Source organism: Myotis daubentonii, chromosome 15 (assembly GCF_963259705.1).
Source record: "Myotis daubentonii chromosome 15, mMyoDau2.1, whole genome shotgun sequence".
In the NCBI taxonomy this organism is placed as follows: domain Eukaryota; kingdom Metazoa; phylum Chordata; class Mammalia; order Chiroptera; family Vespertilionidae; genus Myotis; species Myotis daubentonii.
Window position 1 is genome coordinate 52,354,336 of NC_081854.1, and position 20,328 is coordinate 52,374,663.

General features: G+C 58.8%; 1 protein-coding gene across 1 annotated transcript in view; it reads left to right on the forward strand.

Annotated features, from left to right (window-relative positions):
* CNGB1 (cyclic nucleotide gated channel subunit beta 1) overlaps positions 1-20,328 on the forward strand; it is a 50,771-nt gene that overhangs the window by 23,323 nt on the left and 7,120 nt on the right. The window contains exons 18-32 of the mRNA XM_059665449.1: positions 395-572; positions 1,517-1,624; positions 2,854-3,011; positions 4,302-4,457; positions 5,760-5,968; positions 6,165-6,215; positions 6,454-6,540; positions 7,810-7,874; positions 8,621-8,743; positions 11,873-12,014; positions 12,629-12,788; positions 15,280-15,377; positions 15,473-15,556; positions 16,553-16,671; positions 16,890-17,036. Coding sequence (XP_059521432.1) covers positions 395-572; positions 1,517-1,624; positions 2,854-3,011; positions 4,302-4,457; positions 5,760-5,968; positions 6,165-6,215; positions 6,454-6,540; positions 7,810-7,874; positions 8,621-8,743; positions 11,873-12,014; positions 12,629-12,788; positions 15,280-15,377; positions 15,473-15,556; positions 16,553-16,671; positions 16,890-17,036 — 1,885 coding nt within the window. The remainder of the gene's footprint in view (positions 1-394; positions 573-1,516; positions 1,625-2,853; positions 3,012-4,301; positions 4,458-5,759; positions 5,969-6,164; positions 6,216-6,453; positions 6,541-7,809; positions 7,875-8,620; positions 8,744-11,872; positions 12,015-12,628; positions 12,789-15,279; positions 15,378-15,472; positions 15,557-16,552; positions 16,672-16,889; positions 17,037-20,328) is intronic.

The window sequence follows — 20,328 nt, forward strand, 5'->3', positions numbered from 1 at the left end:
GGCTGTGCTAGGCCAGGCGCTGGGACTGCCCCCCCCCCGCCCCCACCAGGCTCCCCATGCCTGCTCTGAGGCTGTACCCCCACCCCCTGCAACCCTGGGTCCTTGATGCTTACCAGGCCAGGGAATCCCGGTGGGACTTTGGAGACCTGGACTCCAGGCCGTGTCCCGGGGCTCCGGTGGCTTCTGTGGCGTCACGGCTGCCTCTGTGGGTCCTGGCTGGTGGCCGGGGTCACGTGGCTCTCAGAGGCCTCTGGGCTCTGTGCCTTGCGCATCCTGCATGGAGGTCTGTGTGGGCCCCTTTGGGAGGTGGCTGCCAGCGGCTGCTCCAAGCCTGCGTCTGTGGCCTCTCTCTCTCTCTCTCTCTCTCTCTCTCTCTCTCTCTCTCTGTCCCCTCCCTCCTCTCCCCAAGTGCCTGCCACAGAAGAGCACCCGGAAGTGCAGGTGGAAGACACTGATGCTGACAGCCACCCCCTCATCGAGGAGGACAAGCCACCCTCACCCGAGCGGCTGCCACCGTCTCCTGCCAAGTCCGACACCCTCACAGTCCCGGGATCGGCCGCGGGGACCCGCAGGTCGCCTTTTATGCTTCTCATGGGCTTTCCGCAGCACCGTGCCACCTGCCCATTTGGCAGATGAGGAGACTGAGGCCAGAGAGGGGAAGCAGCTGGCCCGAGGTCACTCAGCGAGTTGGGGTTAGAACTGGGACTGTGCCCTCCCTTGCTGGTTCTCCTAATTCTCTATAGAGGACCCTCCAGGGAAGCCCTGTCCCTACTACCCTCAACTGCATGTTAGAAGGGGGTAGAATATGACAAGCCTGAAGTCTAACTTCCCTTTTTTAACATAATTTAAAAAAATATGTTTTTATTTCAGAGAGAGGAAGGGAGAGGGAGAGAGAAAGAGAAACATCAGTGATTGAGAGAGAATCATTGATGGGCTGCCTCCTGCACGCCCCCTACTGGGGATGGAGCCCACAACCTGGGCATGTGCCCTGACCAGGAATTGAACTATGACCTCCTGGTTCATGGGTGGATGCTCAACCTCGGAGCCATGCTGGCCGGATGAGGGCAGTGACTTTAGCCTGGGATGGGAAGGGAGGAGGATGCTTAGGCCGAGGCCCGGCTGAGAGATCAGGTTCTTCTTGTGCTGGGTGGGTTTAGTTCCATTTTACAGAAGGGGAAACTGAGGTGGCTCCGAGAGTTTAAGTCACTTGCCAAGGCCACACACTGGGAAGAGGCAGGGCTGGATTCGAACTCAGGTCTGCCCGAGACCAAGTTAATGCTGCTGTTTTTATGCTCAGCCATTGAACGGATGTGGAGACCGAGGTCAGAGGGCAGCTGCGAACCTCTCCTACCCCTTTCGGTGTCCCTGCAGGGACGTGAGGAGCCTTGGGCAGCAGCGTCTCCTGCCCCACCCCCACCCAGGATTTGGCTCTGGGTGATCTGCAAGGGTCCAAGTCGGCTCCCTCCTGCCGGGGCCTGACCTCGCTGAAGGCCCCTTCCATACTGTGTCCTCGCAGGAAGAGGCTGCCCTCCCAGGATGAGGAAGCGGAAGAGATCAAGGAGCTGTCACCGGCCGAGACCCCTGTGGTCGCCTGGCCCGACGCCCCCACCCCGCAGGGCACAGAGTGAGTGGGGGCCTCGCCTGGGGTCTCAGAGAGTCAGAAGGCTGGGGGATGGGTGGGCAAGAGGAGGTGAGTGGGCGGGGGGGGACCCTGGATGCTTTAAAATGTGTGTTTATTGATTTTGAGAGAGAGAGAGAGAAAGAGGAAAGGGAGAGCAACATCCATGAGAGAGAAACATCATTGATTGGCTACCTCTGTACGCCCCACACGGGGGGTCAAGCCCACAACCTGGGCAAGTGCCCTGGCTGGGATTGCACCATGACCTCTTGGTTTATGGGTTGACGCTCAGCCACGGAGCCACGCCAGCCAGACACCACAAGGCAGCCTCTGCCAGTGACTTCCAAGAAGTGAGACGAGGCTGGGTCTCCAGATCTGAAAACACCAGAGTTACACTCAGCTCAGCGAGGGGGACAGGGAGGCCACTCAGAGGAGAGCTGACTTACATGTCTGTGTCCAGGCACCCAGGGCCCTCGCCACACGCTGAGTGGAATGTCAGGCAGACTCGTTCATTCATTCGTTCGTTCGTTCATTCATTCATTCATTCATTCATTCATTCATTCATTCATTCATTCTCTTTCTCTTGCTGTGAGTTCATAGTTTAAATTCCTGAAAGTTAAAAAGATATATAATATATCTGTACTGTTTTCCCCACCTCCAGCTATTTCTGAAGCCTAAATAACTAGCCCTGCCTGCCCCTGCCCCCCGATCCGTCCCAGACTCGTATCTCAGGTGAACCCCACACTAGGACTGAAGGCCCTGAGCTGTGTTCACCCCTAAGTCACAGTGGAATCACAGTGTTTTCAGAACTGCCCATCTGACTTGGAGCCTGCATGGTACATTTTCTTTTTTAATATATTTTTATTGACTTTAGAGAGGAAGCAAGAGGGAGAGAGAGAGAGAGAAACATCAATGACGAGAGAGAGTCATTGGTCGGCTGCCTCCTGCACCCCCCACCCTGGGGATGGAGCCCGCAACCCGGGCATGTGCCCTGACCGGGATGTGAACCATGACCTCCTGGTCCTCAGGTCGATGCTCAGCCACGGAGCCACGTTGGCCAGGCTGCGCAGCGCCTTTTCTGAAAGCTGGGCCCGGGGCCTCACTCCCAGGCGGGACTTCCTGCCAGGAGGTGGCAAAGTGGGCTCTGACGCCCAAGGGGTTCACCTCCGCAGGCCAGGTGGGGGTCAGCTCTTGCCGGGGGCACAGGGGCCCCTTCCCACGTGGTGTCTCCATAGCGACCAGGACCGGGCGTCCTCCTCCGCCAGCCAGAACAGCGCCGTCATCAACGAGCGGCTGCAGGAGCTGGTGAAACTCTTCAAGGAGCGGACGGAGAAGGTGAAGGAGAAGCTCATTGACCCCGACGTCACCTCCGACGAGGAGAGCCCCAAGCCCTGTGAGTCCAGAGCTGGGGCCACCCAGTAGGGGTGGGGCGGGGCCCCTAAAGCCTGTTGACTCATGGTGAGGGTGGCCCCCCAAATGACTGAGGTGTTTGAGAGCAGCCACATCCCCACTGCGTGGATTTTGGGGTCCTGTAGGTACAGGCTTAGCTATGTACCCAGGGGAGGGGAGAAGGGCCCAGTTCTGACCAATGATCTAGTACTTGGCTCCCCTGTCCGACAGGGCAAGTACCCTCATGGACTCTTCTTTTATTATGATTAAATATATTTTTATTGATTTCAGAGAGGAAGGGAGAGGGAGGGAGAGAAACATCAATGATGAGAGAGAATCATTGATTGGCTGCCTCCTGCACGCCCCCTACTGGGGATCGAGCCCGCAACCCGGGCATGTGCCCTGACCAGGAATCGAACCGTGACCTCCTGGGTCAGAGGTCAATGCTCAACCACTGAGCCCCACCTGGCCAGGCAACCCTTCTGTCTTTATCCCCCTGGCGTCAGGTGGTCCACCTTGGGGCGTATCTCGGGGTCTTACAATCAGATGGTGTCCATAACTCACTGTGGAACCAGACGGTCTTGTCTTTCAGATGCCTCACTAGCAATACTCTCATGGGGCTACCTGAACATCTTCTGCTTTCAAGGTGCCAGGAGGAAATGAGGAGCCTGCTCTGTTGCGGGGGGGTGGGGTGGTGGGTTCTAGGTCTTTCCAAAGGAGGACCGTGCCTTAGAGCTCACGGTGCCAGCAACGAGCCAGCAGAGCCTGCCTTTGCCATCCTACTGCTAGGAACATGGCCATGTTGCCCCTGTAAGAGCCAATCTCTAGGTCACCCTCCTCGCCATCCACTGGCTGTCATCCATTCAGTGTCTTGTTTTAGAGACAAAGGAGCTGAGTTTCCTGCTCTGAGGAACCTAGAGCAATGTTGCCCTGTTTCTGACCCTGGGGGGTGGAAGTCCTGGGTCCGAGGCGCTCCTGGCCCTGCGGGGGGAAACCAAAGGATCCAAACAGATGCACAAGCAGACACTCAGCTGACACATCAACTGGCCCAGCAGCGCCTCCTGTGGGCAGTTCCACATTGGTGGCTGCTGAGCGTTCCTGGACGGGGCCCAGTCGCTGTGAGGAGGGAGCTTAGGGTTTTCCCCCAGGAGAGCTCCCTGGCGTCTGCCCACAGAGCTGGGACGGGGCCAGGGTCCCTCAGCCCCAGTGCGGGGTCTGCAGCTGGGAGCCTTCTCCCTGCATCCCCTGCCTGAGCCGCAGGGCTGGGTCCGGGGTGACCAGCGTCATCCCACAGCTCCCGCCAAGCAAGCCCCGGAGCCGGCCGCGGGCACGACGCCCGCCGGGGAGGCGCAGGCGGAGGAGGAGCACTACTGCGACATGCTCTGCTGCAAGTTCAAGCGCCGGCCCTGGCGGAAGTACCAGTTCCCCCGGAGCATTGACCCGCTGACCAGTGAGTCCTGGCTGGGCCGTGGGCATGGCTGCCACGTGACACGAGAGGACGGGAGAGCGGGACGGGATGGAGGGGCTGAGCCAGACGTGGGTTGGGAGGCCGTGGGCATCCAAGGCTGGGACCCCGAAACAAACACACACATCCCTGGAAGGGAACGCACGATCACAGCCGTCTGACAGACACGGGGACAGAGGCACAGAGAAGTTCGCCGCCGACACACACAGCTAGTGCTGGCAGCTGGGCCCCTGACAGCTGACCAGGTCTCTCTGCTCAGTTCTTGCTGGCTCCTTCCTGGAGATGCTGCTCTGAGCAGAAAAGGGAAGAAGTTCTTCCCACATCTGAAGGGAATCCCCTCTTTTAGCCCATTTACTATTCCTCAGGAGTGACAGTCCTTCATGTGTGCACGGCTCTTTACAGTTTACAGAGAATCTTCCTGCCTTTCTTATCTGAACTCTTAGGCCTGAGCCTCAGGGCAGGGCAGGAGCCACAGAGGGACTTCCCCAAGGTCACACAGGCAGTCATGTGGGGGACACTGGTGTCCACTGGGCCTCTAAAATGACCAGGTGACCTATGGTATCCATCCATCCATCCATCCATCCACCCATCATCCAACCATCTATCTATCCATTCATCCATCCATCCATCCATCCATCCATCCGTCCATCCACCCACCCACCCATCTGTTCATCCATCCATCCATCCACCCATCCATCCATCCATCCATCCATCCATCCATCCACCCATCCATCCATCCATCCATCCACTCATCCATCCATCCATCCACCCATCCATCCATCCACCCATCTATCCATCCATCCATCCACCCATCTATCCATCCATCCACTCATCCATCCATCCATCCATCCATCCATCCATCCATCCATCCATCCACCCATCTATCCATCCATCCATCCACCCATCTATCCATCCATCCATCCATCCATCCATCCATCCATCCATCCATCCATCCATCCACTCATCCATCCATCCATCCATCCATCCATCCATCCATCCATCCATCCATCCACTCATCCATCCACTCATCCATCCATCCATCCACTCATCCATCCACCCATCCATCCATCCATCCACATGTCTGTGTATCCATCTGTCCATTTTCGGTGCATTACGTACTATTGTGTATTTACTAAAGCAGGAACTAGATTCCCCACTCCGAGTTATAGGAGTGTCACACGTACTTAGTGCTTCTAGGAAAGTGCAGACAGACAAGTGGAACACAGAGGGCCCCCCCTGATCGCACTGGCTGAGGCTTGGGCCCGCCCCGGCCCCTCTCGCCCGCAGACCTGATGTACATCCTGTGGCTGTTCTTCGTGGTGTTGGCCTGGAACTGGAACTGCTGGCTGATCCCTGTGCGCTGGGCCTTCCCCTACCAGACGCCGGGCAACCTCTACTTCTGGCTGCTGATGGATTACCTGTGCGACCTCATCTACTTCCTGGACATCACTGTGTTCCAGATGCGCCTGCAGTTTGTCAGGGGCGGGGACATCATTGTGAGTCCCGGCAGGCGGAGCGGGTGGCTGGGGGCTCCCCCTCCCCACCTGGGAACCTGGAGGCTCTCCCCAAGCGCAGCTGCTCCATTCTGGCTCCTCCTTGTCCAGGGGCTACAACTCTGATAGGAAGGGGGTGGTCATTAGGGACTTCCATCGCGGCTCCCCATTTCTCGGTCATGATTCCATTTCCTTCCAGACAGACAAAAAGGAGATGCGCAATAACTACCTGAAGTCTCCCCGCTTTAAGGTGTGTGCAGGGATGAAGGTGGTACCTCAGGGGGCCCTGGGTGCTCGGGGGCAGGTGGGACGTGGCTCCCCGGGCTGGCACGGGCTGGGCAGTCAGCAGCCTGTGGGTGGGAGGCCTTCTGCTCTACGCTTAGGCCTCCTGAGCGCCCCTGTCCGCTGAGGGGAGAAGCCCCACTGCTCACCCCCTCCCAGCCCTGGGTTTCCTGTTGCACACGCTGTGCTGCCCGCTGGGATTGCAGATGGACCTGCTGTGCCTGCTGCCCTTGGACTTGCTCTACCTGAAGTTCGGCGTGAACCCCCTCCTGCGGCTGCCCCGCTGTCTGAAGGTAGGACCGGTGGCTTCGCCCCGGCAGCACCGGGAGCGGGAGGCGCGGGGAGGGTGTCCCCCTCGGAGAGGCAGGGCGAGTCCGATCTGGGTTCGAGTCCTGGCTCTGTCACTTCCTGCCTGTGTGCTTTGGGTAAGGGCTGAGTGCGTTTCCTCGCTGCGAAAGGAGAATGCTAATACATACCGCACATGCAAAACATGTGCTCAGGTAACATATCTATCGCTATAGAGACAGATATACACATGTATATATAGCTGACCTTGAACAGCACGGGTTTGAACTGCGTGGGTCCACTGATATGCAGATTTTAAAAAATAAATACATATATTACTACAAACGTATTTTCTCCTCCTTACGACTTTCTTAATAATATTTTCGGTTCTCCAGCATCCTTTATTGTAGACATACAGTGTATAATACATACAACGTACAAAATAGGTGTAAATCAACTGATTATGTGGTCGGCAAGGCTTCCGGGCAAATAGGCTGTTTGTTAGTAGTTCAGTTCGTGGGGAGCCCAAACTTACACACGGATTTTCGGCTGCACAGGGGTCTGCACCCCAACCCCCACGCTCATCACTGTACGGTGCGGTGGTCGAAGGTGCTCAGCACAGAGAGCGGCTGTGTGGTTACTTTTATTGTTACAAAAAAAAGGGTGTAAGTGAGGGGGTTAGGGACACGGTTCGCTATGAGATGGTTTTCTTTCGAAGGTAACACTGACAACAGTTCCTTACCTGGGACACAGGGGCCCCTCCAAGGCTCATGATCAGAGTGAGAAGGTCTAGGAGGCCCCTGAGATTATGCTGTCAGGACATGATGACATGAAACTTCAGAGGAAGAGATGCCATGGTTGCCGCCGGATTAGTAACTGGAGTCTCTGGCCCTGACCCTGCGAGGACTCAGGACCTGTGATTTTTAAAAAAATATATATTTTATTGATTTTTTATAGAGAGGAAGGGAGAGGAATAGCGAGTTAGAAACATCGATGAGAGAGAAGCATCGATCAGCTGCCTCCTGCACATCCCCTCCTGGGGGTGAGCCTGCAACCAAGGTACATGCCCTTGACCGGAATCAAACCTAAGACCCTTCAGTCCCCAGGCCGACGCTCTATCCAGTGAGCCAAACCAGCCAGGCAGGACCTGTGATTTTGAACGTCCCTTCTCCAACCCCCTCCCGAGTCCTGGCACCCCCAGGGGAACTGGGCTACTGTGTGAGGGCGGGGTGTCACCCATGGACCGAGGCTGCCCTGATGCCTTGTTCTCTCTCCAGTACATGGCCTTCTTTGAGTTCAACAACCGCCTGGAATCCATCCTCAGCAAAGCCTACGTTTACAGGTGAGAGACACGCACACACACGCACACACACACACGCACATACACACACACCCTCCACCCACGCTTCCCCTGGCCTGCAGGCCTCAGCACGGCCGGAAGCCGGGCCCCTTCCTGGCCCTCCTCGGGGGATGTTTGTGTTTCAGGGGAGCAGGGATGTCCCGTTTCCCGCGATTGTGAGAAGGGAACACCTCGGTCGGCACGCATGCCTCACCCGTTTCCAGGGCGAAGCCTCATGTTGGCCTCAGCTCAGGGAACTGACCCCCCCACCCCAATCACTCAAATCCTGGGGGACGGGGAGCAAGGACACAGCGGGCCATCGGGTGGTGTCCAAGGATGGCCAGCCAGGGCAGGTCGGGGACAGGCCCTCTCCCCTCTCTCGTGGACTGGCACTTCTGCACACCCTGTCCCTCCTCTGCCCCTGCCCACGGACGCACTGCCCAGGACTGTGTGCACAGGCCGCTCTGGGCCAAACCAGCCCTGGTCTTGACAGCGCTGTCCTGAGCCACCACTCCCAGGGCGCAGTCTCAAAAGAGCGTCCGGTCGGCTCCGTGCATTGGCTCCTGTGCTGTCCCTATTGGCCAGTGACCGCCCCCAGGCAGCTGGGCGAGGCCACGCAGCTCCCACGGGGGCATCTGTGGGGTGGGTGCCGGAGAGGGGAGGTCGGCGTGTTTCCTGCGCGCCTGCCCCTGGTGAGATGTCACGGCCACCCTCCCCACTGCATGTTCACGCCTCTCCTTCCCTGGCAGGGTTATCAGGACCACCGCCTACTTGCTCTACAGCTTGCACTTGAACTCCTGCCTGTATTACTGGGCATCGGCCTATCAGGGCATTGGCTCCACCCACTGGGTGTACGATGGCGTGGGGAACAGGTGAGCCAGCCTTCCTCCCGGGCCATCCTGCCCGCCCAGGGACTCCCACACAGCCCCATCCCCGCATGCTCCCCAGGCCTCCTCCATCCCAAGGAACCGCCACCGTGATGAGGTTGAGGGGCCAAGTCTCCTGTCCTCGCTCAGCGAACATCTGAGCCCCTGCCGCGTGCCAGGCAGAGGGGCACAGCCCTGAGCCAGACCCGCTGGAGAGACCCTTTGGGATGCCGGAGTCTAGCGGAGTTGGCAGAGTCCCCGCACGTGTGCATTGGAGTGGGTGCCCTAAGGGCACAGCTGAGCGGGAACGAGGCCACAGAAATCTCAGCACAGCTCCCGGCTGTCCCTGGCCCCGCGAGGGTTGGCCAACAAGGCAAAACCTACTTGCCCTTTGGGCGGCATGGCTCAGTGGTTGAGCGTTGACCTTTGAGCCAAGAGATCACGGTTCGATTCCCTGTCGGGCACATGTCCAGGTTGCGGGCTTGATCCCCAGTGGGGGTGTGTGTGCAGGAGGCAGCCAATCAATGATTCTCTCTAATTATTGATGTTTCTATCTCTCTCTCCCTCTCCATCCCTCTCTGAAATAAATTTTAAAAAATATATTTTTTTTTTAAAAAAAGAAGAAACCTACTTGCCCATCCAGAGAGCTGTCATACACTGTGGGACATGATCAAATGATGATGTTGATGGTGATGGCAATAATAATAATAATAATAATAATAATAATAATAATAATAATAATAATAATAATAGCAGGAACCGCAGAGCAGTTATAAGGTACCAGCCCCGCTAACACAGTCACTCACTTAATCCTCCCAACAATCACACAAGAGAGGTGCTGTCATTGCCCCGTTTCACACGAGGTAACAGGTGTGCAGTGACCTCTGAGGGCAGCGCAGTTCCTAAGTTAGAGAGCTGGGATTTGAGCCCAGGCGGGGTGGCTACAGTGTCACAAATGTCTGCCTGGGGCTGCGGAGGTGGAACAGGTCAGTTCTTGGCCTTGGCAGGTGGAGAGGAGGGGCAGAGGATGCCCGGGGGAGGGGGCACCGTGAAGACAGGTGCGGAGTTGCAGGACAAGGGAGTTAAGGAGCTGCGTGCGGTCTGTGTCCTCCGAGGGGGCGGGGTGTGGAATGACCTGGGAAGGCAGGTGGGGCCTGGTTGCCCAGCAGCCTCCCTACCTGATCAGTTCCAGCCTCACCTTCTAGCACAGTGGTTCTCAACCTTCTGGCCCTTTAAATACAGTTCCTCGTGTTGTGACCCAGCCATAACATTATTTTCGTTGCTACTTCATCACTGTCATGTTGCTACTGTTACGAATCGTCATGTAAATATCTGATATGCAGGATGGTCTTGGGTGACCCCCGTGAAAGGGTCGTTCGACCGCCAAAGGGGTCGCGACCCACAGGTTGAGAACCGCTGTTCTAGGTAGGCCCTCTCTGTCCGATACTGGAGCCACTAGCCACACGGGCTACTGAGCACCTGAGACGCAGGTGCAAGTGAGATGTGTGGGACATACTGGCTCTTCGAAGGAGAAGTCCCTGGCTTTACTAAGATTCTCAGAAGCGTCTGTACCCCAATAAGCTATGGACCCACGTCCTGGGGCTGGGCCTGGCACCGCCATCGTGGGCACAGGGGAGGAGTGGCCAGCAGGGAGCGGAGAACAGGGCCTTCCTCCAGTAGGGCCCCCGGGAGCTCTCGGTGCTCAGCGTGGAGGGCACCCCATTTTTGGCAACACTGCTCTTTTCCAAAGGAAATCCTACGGGGAACCCCGATACATGGCCAAAGCACAAGCAGCAAAGGAGGACTCCCCTACAAGTCCAGAAGCCCAATACCATGGATAATTATAATACTCAGAACAGCGACCATTTGTCCAGCGTCTGCTATGGGCTGGGGCTTGAGGACCCAACATATCTGGCCCTTCATCCTGCAGGGTCCCCACAGACCGGGTAGCATGGAAGACAGGCTTCAGGGAGCCCCCTGAGATGTGCCAGCCAGTGGACGGTCCCTCCCGCCAGGAAGGGTTTGGGGAGAGGCTGAGGCTTGCGGACATCACGCCTGTTTTCTTCCTGTTGGCTCAGCAGCTCCCCGCTTCCTTGCTCAGTCCCGCTGGCTAAAGGCTGTTCCTGCGCCCTCTGGTGGCCAGGACTGGTAGGACAGGGGGCCTCTCACAGGGCTGGCCGGTGTTGTCCGGCGATTCCCCTGCACCAGGTGGAAATGAGGGACAGGGCGGCTCAAAGCCCTGCCCAGGCCTCCAGCTGGTCAGAGCCAGAGAGCCCTCCCTACCATCGCCGACCACCGCTGCTTCCCTCCCCCATTACGGGTTTGCTTGCCTGTCCCCACTAGATGGTGAACTTCTTGAGGTCCCGGGAGTCTATTGTTCCCCGAGCAGGCACGTGACGGCTGGCACTTACCGAGAGCCCACCTGGGCCAGGTGGTCTTCTAGCACAGCGGTTCTCAACCTGTGGGTCGCGACCCCTTTGGCGGTCGAACGAGCCTTTCACAGGGGTCACCCAAGACCATCCTGCATATCAGATATTTACATGACGATTCATCACAGTGATGAAGTAGCAACGACAATAATGTTATGGTTGGGTCACAGCATGAGGAGCTGTATTTAAAGGGCCAGAAGGTTGAGAGCCACTGCTCTAGCACCTCAGCTGTCCTCACGGTCACCTGTGACGGGTGTTGTCTGTGAACACGCCCACTGGAGGGAAGGAAGCTGGTGCTTGGTCCAGGTTTTGCAGCTGGAGGGTGGCAGCGCTGGGTTTGCGCCCGGGAAGTCCAGCTTCAGGGCCCGTGTTCCATTTAAAATATATATATATATATATATATTTATTCATTTCAGAGAGGAAGGGAGAGGAAGAGAGAGATAGAAACATCAACGATGAGAGAGAATCATGGATTGGCTGCCTCCTGCACGCCCCCCCCCCCCCCCCCCCGCCCCTACTGGGAGTCGAGCGTGAATCTGGGCATGTGCCCTGACCGGGAATCAAACCATGATCTCCAGGTTCAAAGGTCGATGCTCAGCCACTGAGCCACCCCGGCTGGGCAGGGTTACGCTGTCAGGGCCAGGCCACCTGGGTCGGGGGAGCAGGGCCTGTGATGCCTGAGCCGCCCTTCCTCTTCCTCCCTTAGTTACATCCGCTGTTACTACTGGGCTGTGAAGACCCTCATCACCATCGGGGGGCTGCCCGACCCCAAGACGCTGTTTGAAATCGTCTTCCAGCTGCTGAACTATTTCACGGGCGTCTTCGCTTTCTCCGTGATGATCGGACAGGTAGCTGGGTCACGGTCCGGCTGCCCACGCCTGCCTGCGGGAGCGTGCCCACGCGTGCCTGGGCCTTTTCGACTGAGCCTGGGAGCCTGGGCTTGGGGCCCCTCCCCTCCTGGTACTGGTTTCCCTGGGAAATGCCCCTCCTCTGGGAAGTCCGAGAGCTGGCTGAATGGTTTCTGCAGGGGCTGAGGGACTGGGCCTTTGAAGAGAGCAACCCCTGGGGCGGAGGTTCTGATGTGCTGGGCGCGACACTCAGCCGTCCTCAGAGTTACCTTTGAGGCCCCGCGCCCTCACCGGGCATATTTCCTGCAGCCTGGGGTCCCAGTGCCCCTGGCACCAAGCGGCTGTGTGGTATCAGCATCAGCCCAGCCCCTGGGACCTGAGGCCGCCCAGGGGGCCAGCAGCCTCGCCCCCCATTACCCTCCCTCCCACCCCCCGCTGGAGACAGAACTCCCCACCAGCAAATCCTTCTCAGGTGGACATGGGCCTCCCTCTCTCTGAACCCCCACTGCACCCTGGTCTGTATGAAGTAAACATGCCCGTGTCCCACGTCCCCAAAGCCCATGGAACCGCCCCATTCCGACCCAGCGGCCTCCTCGCCCCCCCTCTTGCCCCAGATGAGAGACGTGGTGGGGGCCGCCACAGCCGGGCAGACCTACTACCGCAGCTGCATGGACAGCACCGTGAAGTACATGAACTTCTACAAGATCCCCAGGTCCGTGCAGAACCGCGTCAAGACCTGGTACGAGTACACCTGGCACTCCCAAGGCATGCTGGGTAAGACTCCCCCTGCAGGCACCCCGCCCTCCTGGGCCTGCCCTTGTCCTGTGACCCGGAGGCCAGCCTGGGGCCTCTGTTGTCTGCGTCCCTACATCTAAGTGAGAGGGGCCAGAGAGGCCGGTGGGGCGCCCGGGGCTGGGCCGTCAGGAGGCCCTGGGGACTTGAGGGGCCTGTCTTCTGGGGGCTCTGCCCACCTCACTTCACCCACCTCGGAATGGGTGCTCATCGGAGATGGGAGTACAACCGAGTCAGGAGAAGAGGAAGCCTCTCTCTCTCTCTCTCTCTCTCTCTCTCTCTCTCTCTCTGTCTCCAAATATAGACACACATATGTATAGATTTCTTTGTAAATTTGCTGATGTTATGCTTTGCTTCTGAAATTATTTGGCTACAATTAGTTTAATTCACTACTGTTTCTTCATTCTTGTCCGTGTCGGGGTGTGGGGTGTGCTCAGCAGTTCTTACAAAGTGGGAGAATCTTACCTGAAATTTCTTGCAGATGCAGAAAGGTTTTCACAAATTCTAAAGGGAACCCTTAATGGAATCTGAATATGCTAATCATATGTTAATTATTTAAATTTTCCAGTTTCCTTTTTATCTCTGCGAGCTAGTCATTTTGTTCTCAGAGCCTAGACGTGATTTTGGAGGCCTCTGGAAAGCCCGAGAGCCACCCTATTGTGCCTTGGAGCCCCCCAACTTCTCCAGCCAAATAAAAGGGCCCGTTGCCTCTGGTCTCAAAGAAGCCGCACCTGAGCCTAAGGTCGTGGCGGTCTGTGGCCACGAGGGTCAGGATCTGGTTACTCTCCGTTGCTAGTGCTGCGACTCAACAGTTTACAAGGATGCTTCCCTCATTCCCCCCAGTGACAGCTTCGTGACATCGGCATCTCACCCCCTTTCCCAGGGGGCACATTGCCAGAGGGCTCTGCCGGCCCAGGCTCCATCAGAGCTTGAGCCCATAAATCATCGGGTGCAGTGGGCGGGGCATCAGGGTGGGGACCCGTAGGGCATTTCCTGTCTCCAGGGACCAACAGCCATCCATGCCTGGCTCTCCGCTGGGCACCACAGACCTCCTGGTGGGCAAAACAGGCTCGGCCCTTCCCTTCCCGGGACAGACTCTGGCGCCCACGGCCTGGGTGGGCTCCTGCGTCCATCCGCTGGGCTTCCCCAGCCTCCCGGTCCTGGCCTGAAAAGTGGGGGTTATAGCAGTGGGCCTCTTGGGTTGCTGGAAAATGACTGAATCATCTTCGTAAAGGATTCTGTAAAACAGCGCTCCCTCTCGGTACCTGAGGTCTTGCTGATGTCATAGTGTGAGGAGGGAAGATAGATCACGTACAGGCAATTGCAATGAAGGGTGCAGTGTGGACGGGGCCAGGTGCAGTGTGGATGGGGCCAGGTGCAGTGTGGATGGGCCGGGTGCAGTGTGGATGGGCCGGGTGCAGTGTGGACGGGGCCGGGTGCAGTGTGGACGGGCCGGGTGCAGTGTGGATGGGCCGGGTGCAGTGTGGACGGGGCCGGGTGCAGTGTGGACGGGCCGGGTGCAGTGTGGATGGGCCGGGTGCAGTGTGGATGGGCCGGGTGCAGTGTGGATGGGCCGGGTGCAGTGTGGATGGGCCGGGTGCAGTGTGGACGGGGCCAGGTACAGTGTGGACGGGCCAGGTGCAGTGTGGACGGGGCCGGGTGCAGTATGGACGGGGCCGGGTGCAGTGTGGACGGGGCCGGGTGCAGTGTGGACGGGCCGGGTGCAGTGTGGACGGGCCAGGTGCAGTGTGGACAGGCCGGGTGCAGTATGGATGGGGCCGGGTGCAGTGTGGACGGGCCGGGTTCAGTGTGGACGGGGCCGGGTGCAGTGCGGACGGGGCCGGGTGCAGTGCGGACGGACCCGGGTGCAGTGCGGATGAGCCAGGTGCAGTGTGGACGGGGCCGGGTGCAGTGTGGACGGGGCCAGGTGCAGTGTGGACAGGGCCGGGTTCAGTGTGGACGGGGCCGGGTGCAGTGTGGACGGGGCCCGGTGCAGTGTGGATGGGCCGGGTGCAGTGTGGACGGGCCGGGTGCAGTGTGGATGGGCCGGGTGCAGTGTGGACGGGGCCAGGTGCAGTGTGGATGGGCCGGGTGCAGTGTGGACGGGGCCAGGTGCAGTGTGGATGGGCCGGGTGCAGTGTGGACGGGCCAGGTGCAGTGTGGACGGGGCCGGGTGCAGTGTGGACGGGGCCCGGTGCAGTGTGGATGGGCCGGGTGCAGTGTGGACGGGCCGGGTGCAGTGTGGATGGGACGGGTGCAGTGTGGACGGGCTGGGTGCAGTGTCGACGGGGCCGGGTGCAGTGTGGACGGGGCCAGGTGCAGTGTGGATGGGCCAGGTGCAGTGCGGACGAGCCGGATGCAGTGTGGCCGGGCCGGGTCCCGTGTGGACGGGCCGGGTGCCGTGTGGACTAGGCCCACGAGGTGGGGAGGAGCCTGGCTGAGCCTCTGACTGTCGCCAGGGTCTCGTTTCCAGATGAGTCGGAGCTGATGGTGCAGCTTCCAGACAAGATGCGGCTGGACCTGGCTATCGACGTGAACTACGACATCGTCAGCAAAGTGGCGCTCTTCCAGGTACCCCCCCCCCGCACCTCCACCCGCACCCCCGGGCTCTGGGAGGCCCGAGCCCCCACCTTCCTCTAACCGGGCTCCTGGCTGCTCCCCACCAGGGCTGTGACCGGCAGATGATCTTTGACATGCTCAAGCGGCTGCGCTCTGTCGTCTACCTGCCCAATGACTACGTGTGCAAGAAGGTGAGGGCCGAGGCGGCCACGGCGCCGGCTGGGATTTACCCCCTGCCCTTGGCTGTCGGCTGTGGAGAGCTGGGCTGGGGGGGGGGGCGCCTGTGAGGGCCCAGGGAGGGGGGGCCCAGGGATGGGGGGCCCAGGGAGGGTGGGATTGGCAGGGATGGGAAGAGTGGCCATAGCTCTGTGCGCTGGTCAGCCGGCCGCAGGGATCCTGGTTCCGTGGCACCGGAGGCTTTGTCCGGCTCCAGGCACCGAACTCAGGTGAGTCTCAGGCTTCGCTGCCTGTACATGGGATCGTGGGGGCCAGGACGAGGAGCCCCACTATACAGAAAAGGGACATGAGGAGCCTGAAGAGGGGCAGGGCCATAGCTGTGGATGGAACTGTTGCCAGGATCTTGGTCCTGCGACGGGGGAAAGGGGGCGGGAGTAGAGGTGGGGCAGGGCAAGGCTGCACATGATACTCTTGCATGGCTGTTTGTGGGTTTCCCACCCAACCTTTTGTTAAAGGTTGTTTTTTTAATATATTTTTTTGTTGATTTCAGAGAGGAAGGGAGAAGGAGAGAAAGAAATAGAAACATCAATGATGAGAAAGAATCATTGATCGGCTGCCTCCTGCACGCCCCTCACTGGCGATCAAGCCCACAAACCAGGCATGTGGCCTGACAGGGACTCGAACCGTGACCTCCTGGTTCATAGGTCCATGTGCAACCACCGAGCCACCGCGGCCGGGCAGCTATCAGTTTATTGTCTGAGGCACCGCGAGACTGTCCGAGGCCCGGGCCCGCATCGGGGTGCATAACGGGAATTTGTAGAGCACGGCTACACCTGCCCCATGACAGCTAGCATTTCCGTCACCCACTGACTCCCCACCGCCACCCTGTCACTGAGGCAGGCCGAGGGGGGGTCGTTCTCCCCAGTCCACAGATGGAGAGACGGCCCGGTCCTGCTGTGTCTGTGGCCGATTTGACAATGACAGAGGGACGTGCCCCTTCTCGGTTTCAGGGGGAGATAGGGCGCGAGATGTACATCATCCAGGCGGGGCAGGTGCAGGTCTTGGGCGGCCCTGACGGGAAGTCCGTGCTGGTGACGCTGAGAGCTGGATCCGTATTCGGAGAAATAAGGTCAGAGGGGGCGGGCGGGGGGAGGGCCCCTGGGTGGGCCTCATCCTCAGGCCCCTGGGGGTCAGAGGGAGCCCTGTGGATGCCGCCCCGGCACCTGCCAACAGATGCAGGTGACACGCTCTCACCGGCGTGGGGCGGACACAGGGGTGGAGAGGAAGACTGCAGGGTGTGCAGAACCGCAGCCCCGAAGGGCCTCACCCCCTCCTCCCTCACCCCAGCCTGCTGGCGGTCGGAGGCGGGAATCGGCGCACGGCCAACGTGGTGGCCCACGGCTTCACCAACCTCTTCATTCTGGACAAGAAGGACCTGAACGAAATCCTGGTGCATTATCCCGAGTCTCAGAAGTTGCTCCGGAAGAAGGCCAGGTATTTTCCTTTCTTTTTTTTTTACTGACAAAGTCCATGGAGCCCTGGCTGGTTTGTCTCAGTGGATGGAGCGTCACCCCTCGGACTGAAGGGTCCCGGGTTCGGTTCTGGTCATGGGCACGCACCTCATTGCAGGCTCGATCCCCGGCCCTGGATGGGGTGGGGCACATGCAGGAGGTGACCGGTTCATGTGTCTCTCTCTTAGGTGTTTCTCTCTGTCTCCCCCTCTCCCTTCCACTCTCTCTCTCTAAAAGAAAAAAGTGCATGGATGCTTTCGTGTGCAGTCCTGAAGGACTAAGACTTCCTCTTCCATCGCTGTGGGACCTTCTGTGTTTCCTTTTGCAAATACAGGCCGGTCCGCAAATGGGTTCTGAGCCCTGTTTCTGCCTTGCGCGGAGAGCGGCTCACTGTGGGTTCTCTCTGCACGTTGCTTTTTCGCACACGGCGCCACCCTGCCGCCCGGCCCCTGTGGGTCCACAGACAGGCGCTCACCCCCGTGGGCAGCGGCAAAGCGCTCCTGTGCGTGGCCACTCGGGCCGTTTCCGGGATCTTGTAGTAGGAACAGGGCTGCAGTGAGAACCTGTGCACCTGTATCGGGGATTGTCAGGGAGCAGGTGATTTCTTAGGAAAGCGTATTTTTGCTTTTAAAAGATCGGAGTTTTAATTGCGTGTCGGAGGCCACATGGTCCGGTGGAGGACCCCAGTCGGCGTGGGGGGGCTGATAGAGCTCAGATCTCCTCCAGGTGTGGTACGGGCTGTGTGGCCTTGGGAAAGTTTCTTAACCTCTCTGGTCTCGGTCTTCTCCCCTGTAAACGAAGGGTAACCATAACTCCACCACTGTGTGCGTCTCCAGCAGGGTGCCCGGCCTGTGGGAGGGCTCAGTAAGAAGGTGAATAATGATGGTCCCTCTTGATCCATTCAGTTCCCTCTATAATTTTCCCATTGGATACTTTCTAATGCACATACCTGGTGTCTGCCCTCCCTTGCCATTTATTGCATATTCTCCTCTTCCCCTTCATTCTTTGAAATAACACCACGCACAGAGCGTGGTCCTGGTAAAAGGAACCGAGTCTCCAACATCTGTTCATGCAGCACAGTCATTTATTGAGGACGTAGTTGGAAGCCCTGGGGACACAGCTGGCGACCGTGTCGCCCGCTATCTGCATCCTATTCGGGGGTGGGGGACCGACGACGGAGAAGTGAATGATTAGGTGATGTGTCAGCCGGGGACAAGGGCTCTGCGGAAACACAAAGCCACGGGAGGGGACACGCTGAGGGAGGGAGCTACTGGGACAAGTCGGCAAGGAAAAGCCGTTCAGAGCAGGTGGCATGTCCACGGAGACCTGCACAGAGGAAAGGCGCGAGCTGGGGCGCTGCCCGCAGGGAAGAGCATGCCAGGCAGAGGGAACAGCATGTGCAAAGGCCCACGGAGGTGCAGGCTCGGTGTGTATGTGTGCAGACCAGCAAGAAAAGGAGCACAGCTGGCTATGGGGTTGGAGGAGCGAGGGGCTGAGGCTGGGGAGGGCCTGTAGGTGAAGCCTGGTGATGGCTCCGCCCGCGATGGGGTGGGGGTGGGGGGTTAGGGGGTGGGGAAGCCACTGGACCCTTCCAAAGGCTGGTGAACCTGAACTTTCCCCACAAAATCCCCCACTTCCCCTCCTCTCCTGAGGGCCGGGGGAAGTACGGTCAACACTCACTATTCTTGGACCTGTATTTGTGACTCGCCTCCTCGCTAACATTCATTTACAACCCAGACCCACACTCAGGGGCATGCGTGCATGGTGTTGGCAGGCCCTGGGGAGCAGGGGAACATCTGAGTCGCCCAGAGCGCGTGTTCCAAGCTGAGCCGGAGCAAGGGGCGCTCCGCCCTCTCCTTCCAGCTCCTACTGGACTCAAGTGTCTTTTTTGGTGTGGGGTCTGCTCTGTGCCCCGGTTTTTACATTTCCGTGAAGTTTTTTGGTGACCTCGCTACTTAACAGGAGGCTGGGATGTGCCTTCGTTCAGGCTCGGGGTTTGGAGCCGGCCCTGGGCTCGTTGTGAATGGGTCGGCAACAGGATCAGTGAGATGGCTTTAAGCAGGAGCACACCGAGGCAGGTTAGGCGTTGACCGGCTGATGAAGATGTTGTGTTGAGAGGCACACAGAGCCCTCATCCCGAGTCCCCCAGCGGCGACGGTCCGGGCGTCACTGATTCCGTGTTTGCAGGGATGCGTAGAATTTACCCAGGTAATGGGAACTGACTGTTTATGTCTGAGAACTGGCCCCAGGGACCTCCCCCTCTTTTCCTCCCGCTGCAGGAAGGCTCAAGTGGCATGCCACCCCACCAGCCGGGTTAGGTGAAGCTTTGCCAAATTGCCAGATCCCGCAGAGGCCTCGCTTCTGAGCTGCCTGCGGGACAGGGGGTGGGGGTGGGGGCAGCCGGAGGAAGGAGGAAGGGCTGATTCTGGACAAGTTTGAGGAGAGAGGCAGGGGGCCATGTAGGAGCGCTGCCCATCGAAAGAGAGACGAGATCGCCTGGCCGGCGTGGCTCAGTGGTTGAATGCTGACTTATGAACCAGGAGGTCATGGTTTGATTCCCGGTCGGGGCACATGCCTGGGTTGCTGGCTCAATCCCCAGTAGGGGGCATGCAGGAGGCAGCCGATCAATGATTCCTTCTTGTCATTGATGTTTCCATCTCTCTCGGCCTCTCCCTTCCTCTCTGAAATCAATTTAAAGAGAGCGAGATGGGCTCTGAGAACCCCAGGGCCTGGGGGTGTCTGACTTGGTGAAAGCCACATGTGGGGTTCTGCCTGAGCTCCCCACTTTATGGGAGACCCGTGGCCCCAAATAAGCGAGGTGCTCAGCTCTTGGACTTGGCCTCTCCAAGAAAGGGGGCCAAAGGTCTCACGCATGCCCCCTCCTGCAGGGGTGAATGCTTGATCCTAATTATAGTGGAATGCATGCCACCCGAAAACGAGGCTCCGTTTCCTTAATCCGGAAGCGCCCCGGAAGCCCGCTCAATGTTTCAAACCAGAGCCAGCGCCAGCCCTCCGTGAAGGTCCTGTGGACAGCTCCTTCGTGTCGCCTGCGTCCCAGGCCGAGCCTTCCTGCAGACGCGTGTGCTCGGAATTACGGACTCAAATAACACGGGTGCCGGTGCCGGGCTCGGAAGAGCCCTCGATGAAGGGTCACGTGGGCGTTCTCTGGGGGCAGCCCCAGCTAGCACATGCACGTCTCGGGCAATTAATATCGATACGCACAATTCCAATCCCTTGCCTCTGATTAGAGAAGCAGCCAGCCAGGGCCTCCTTTG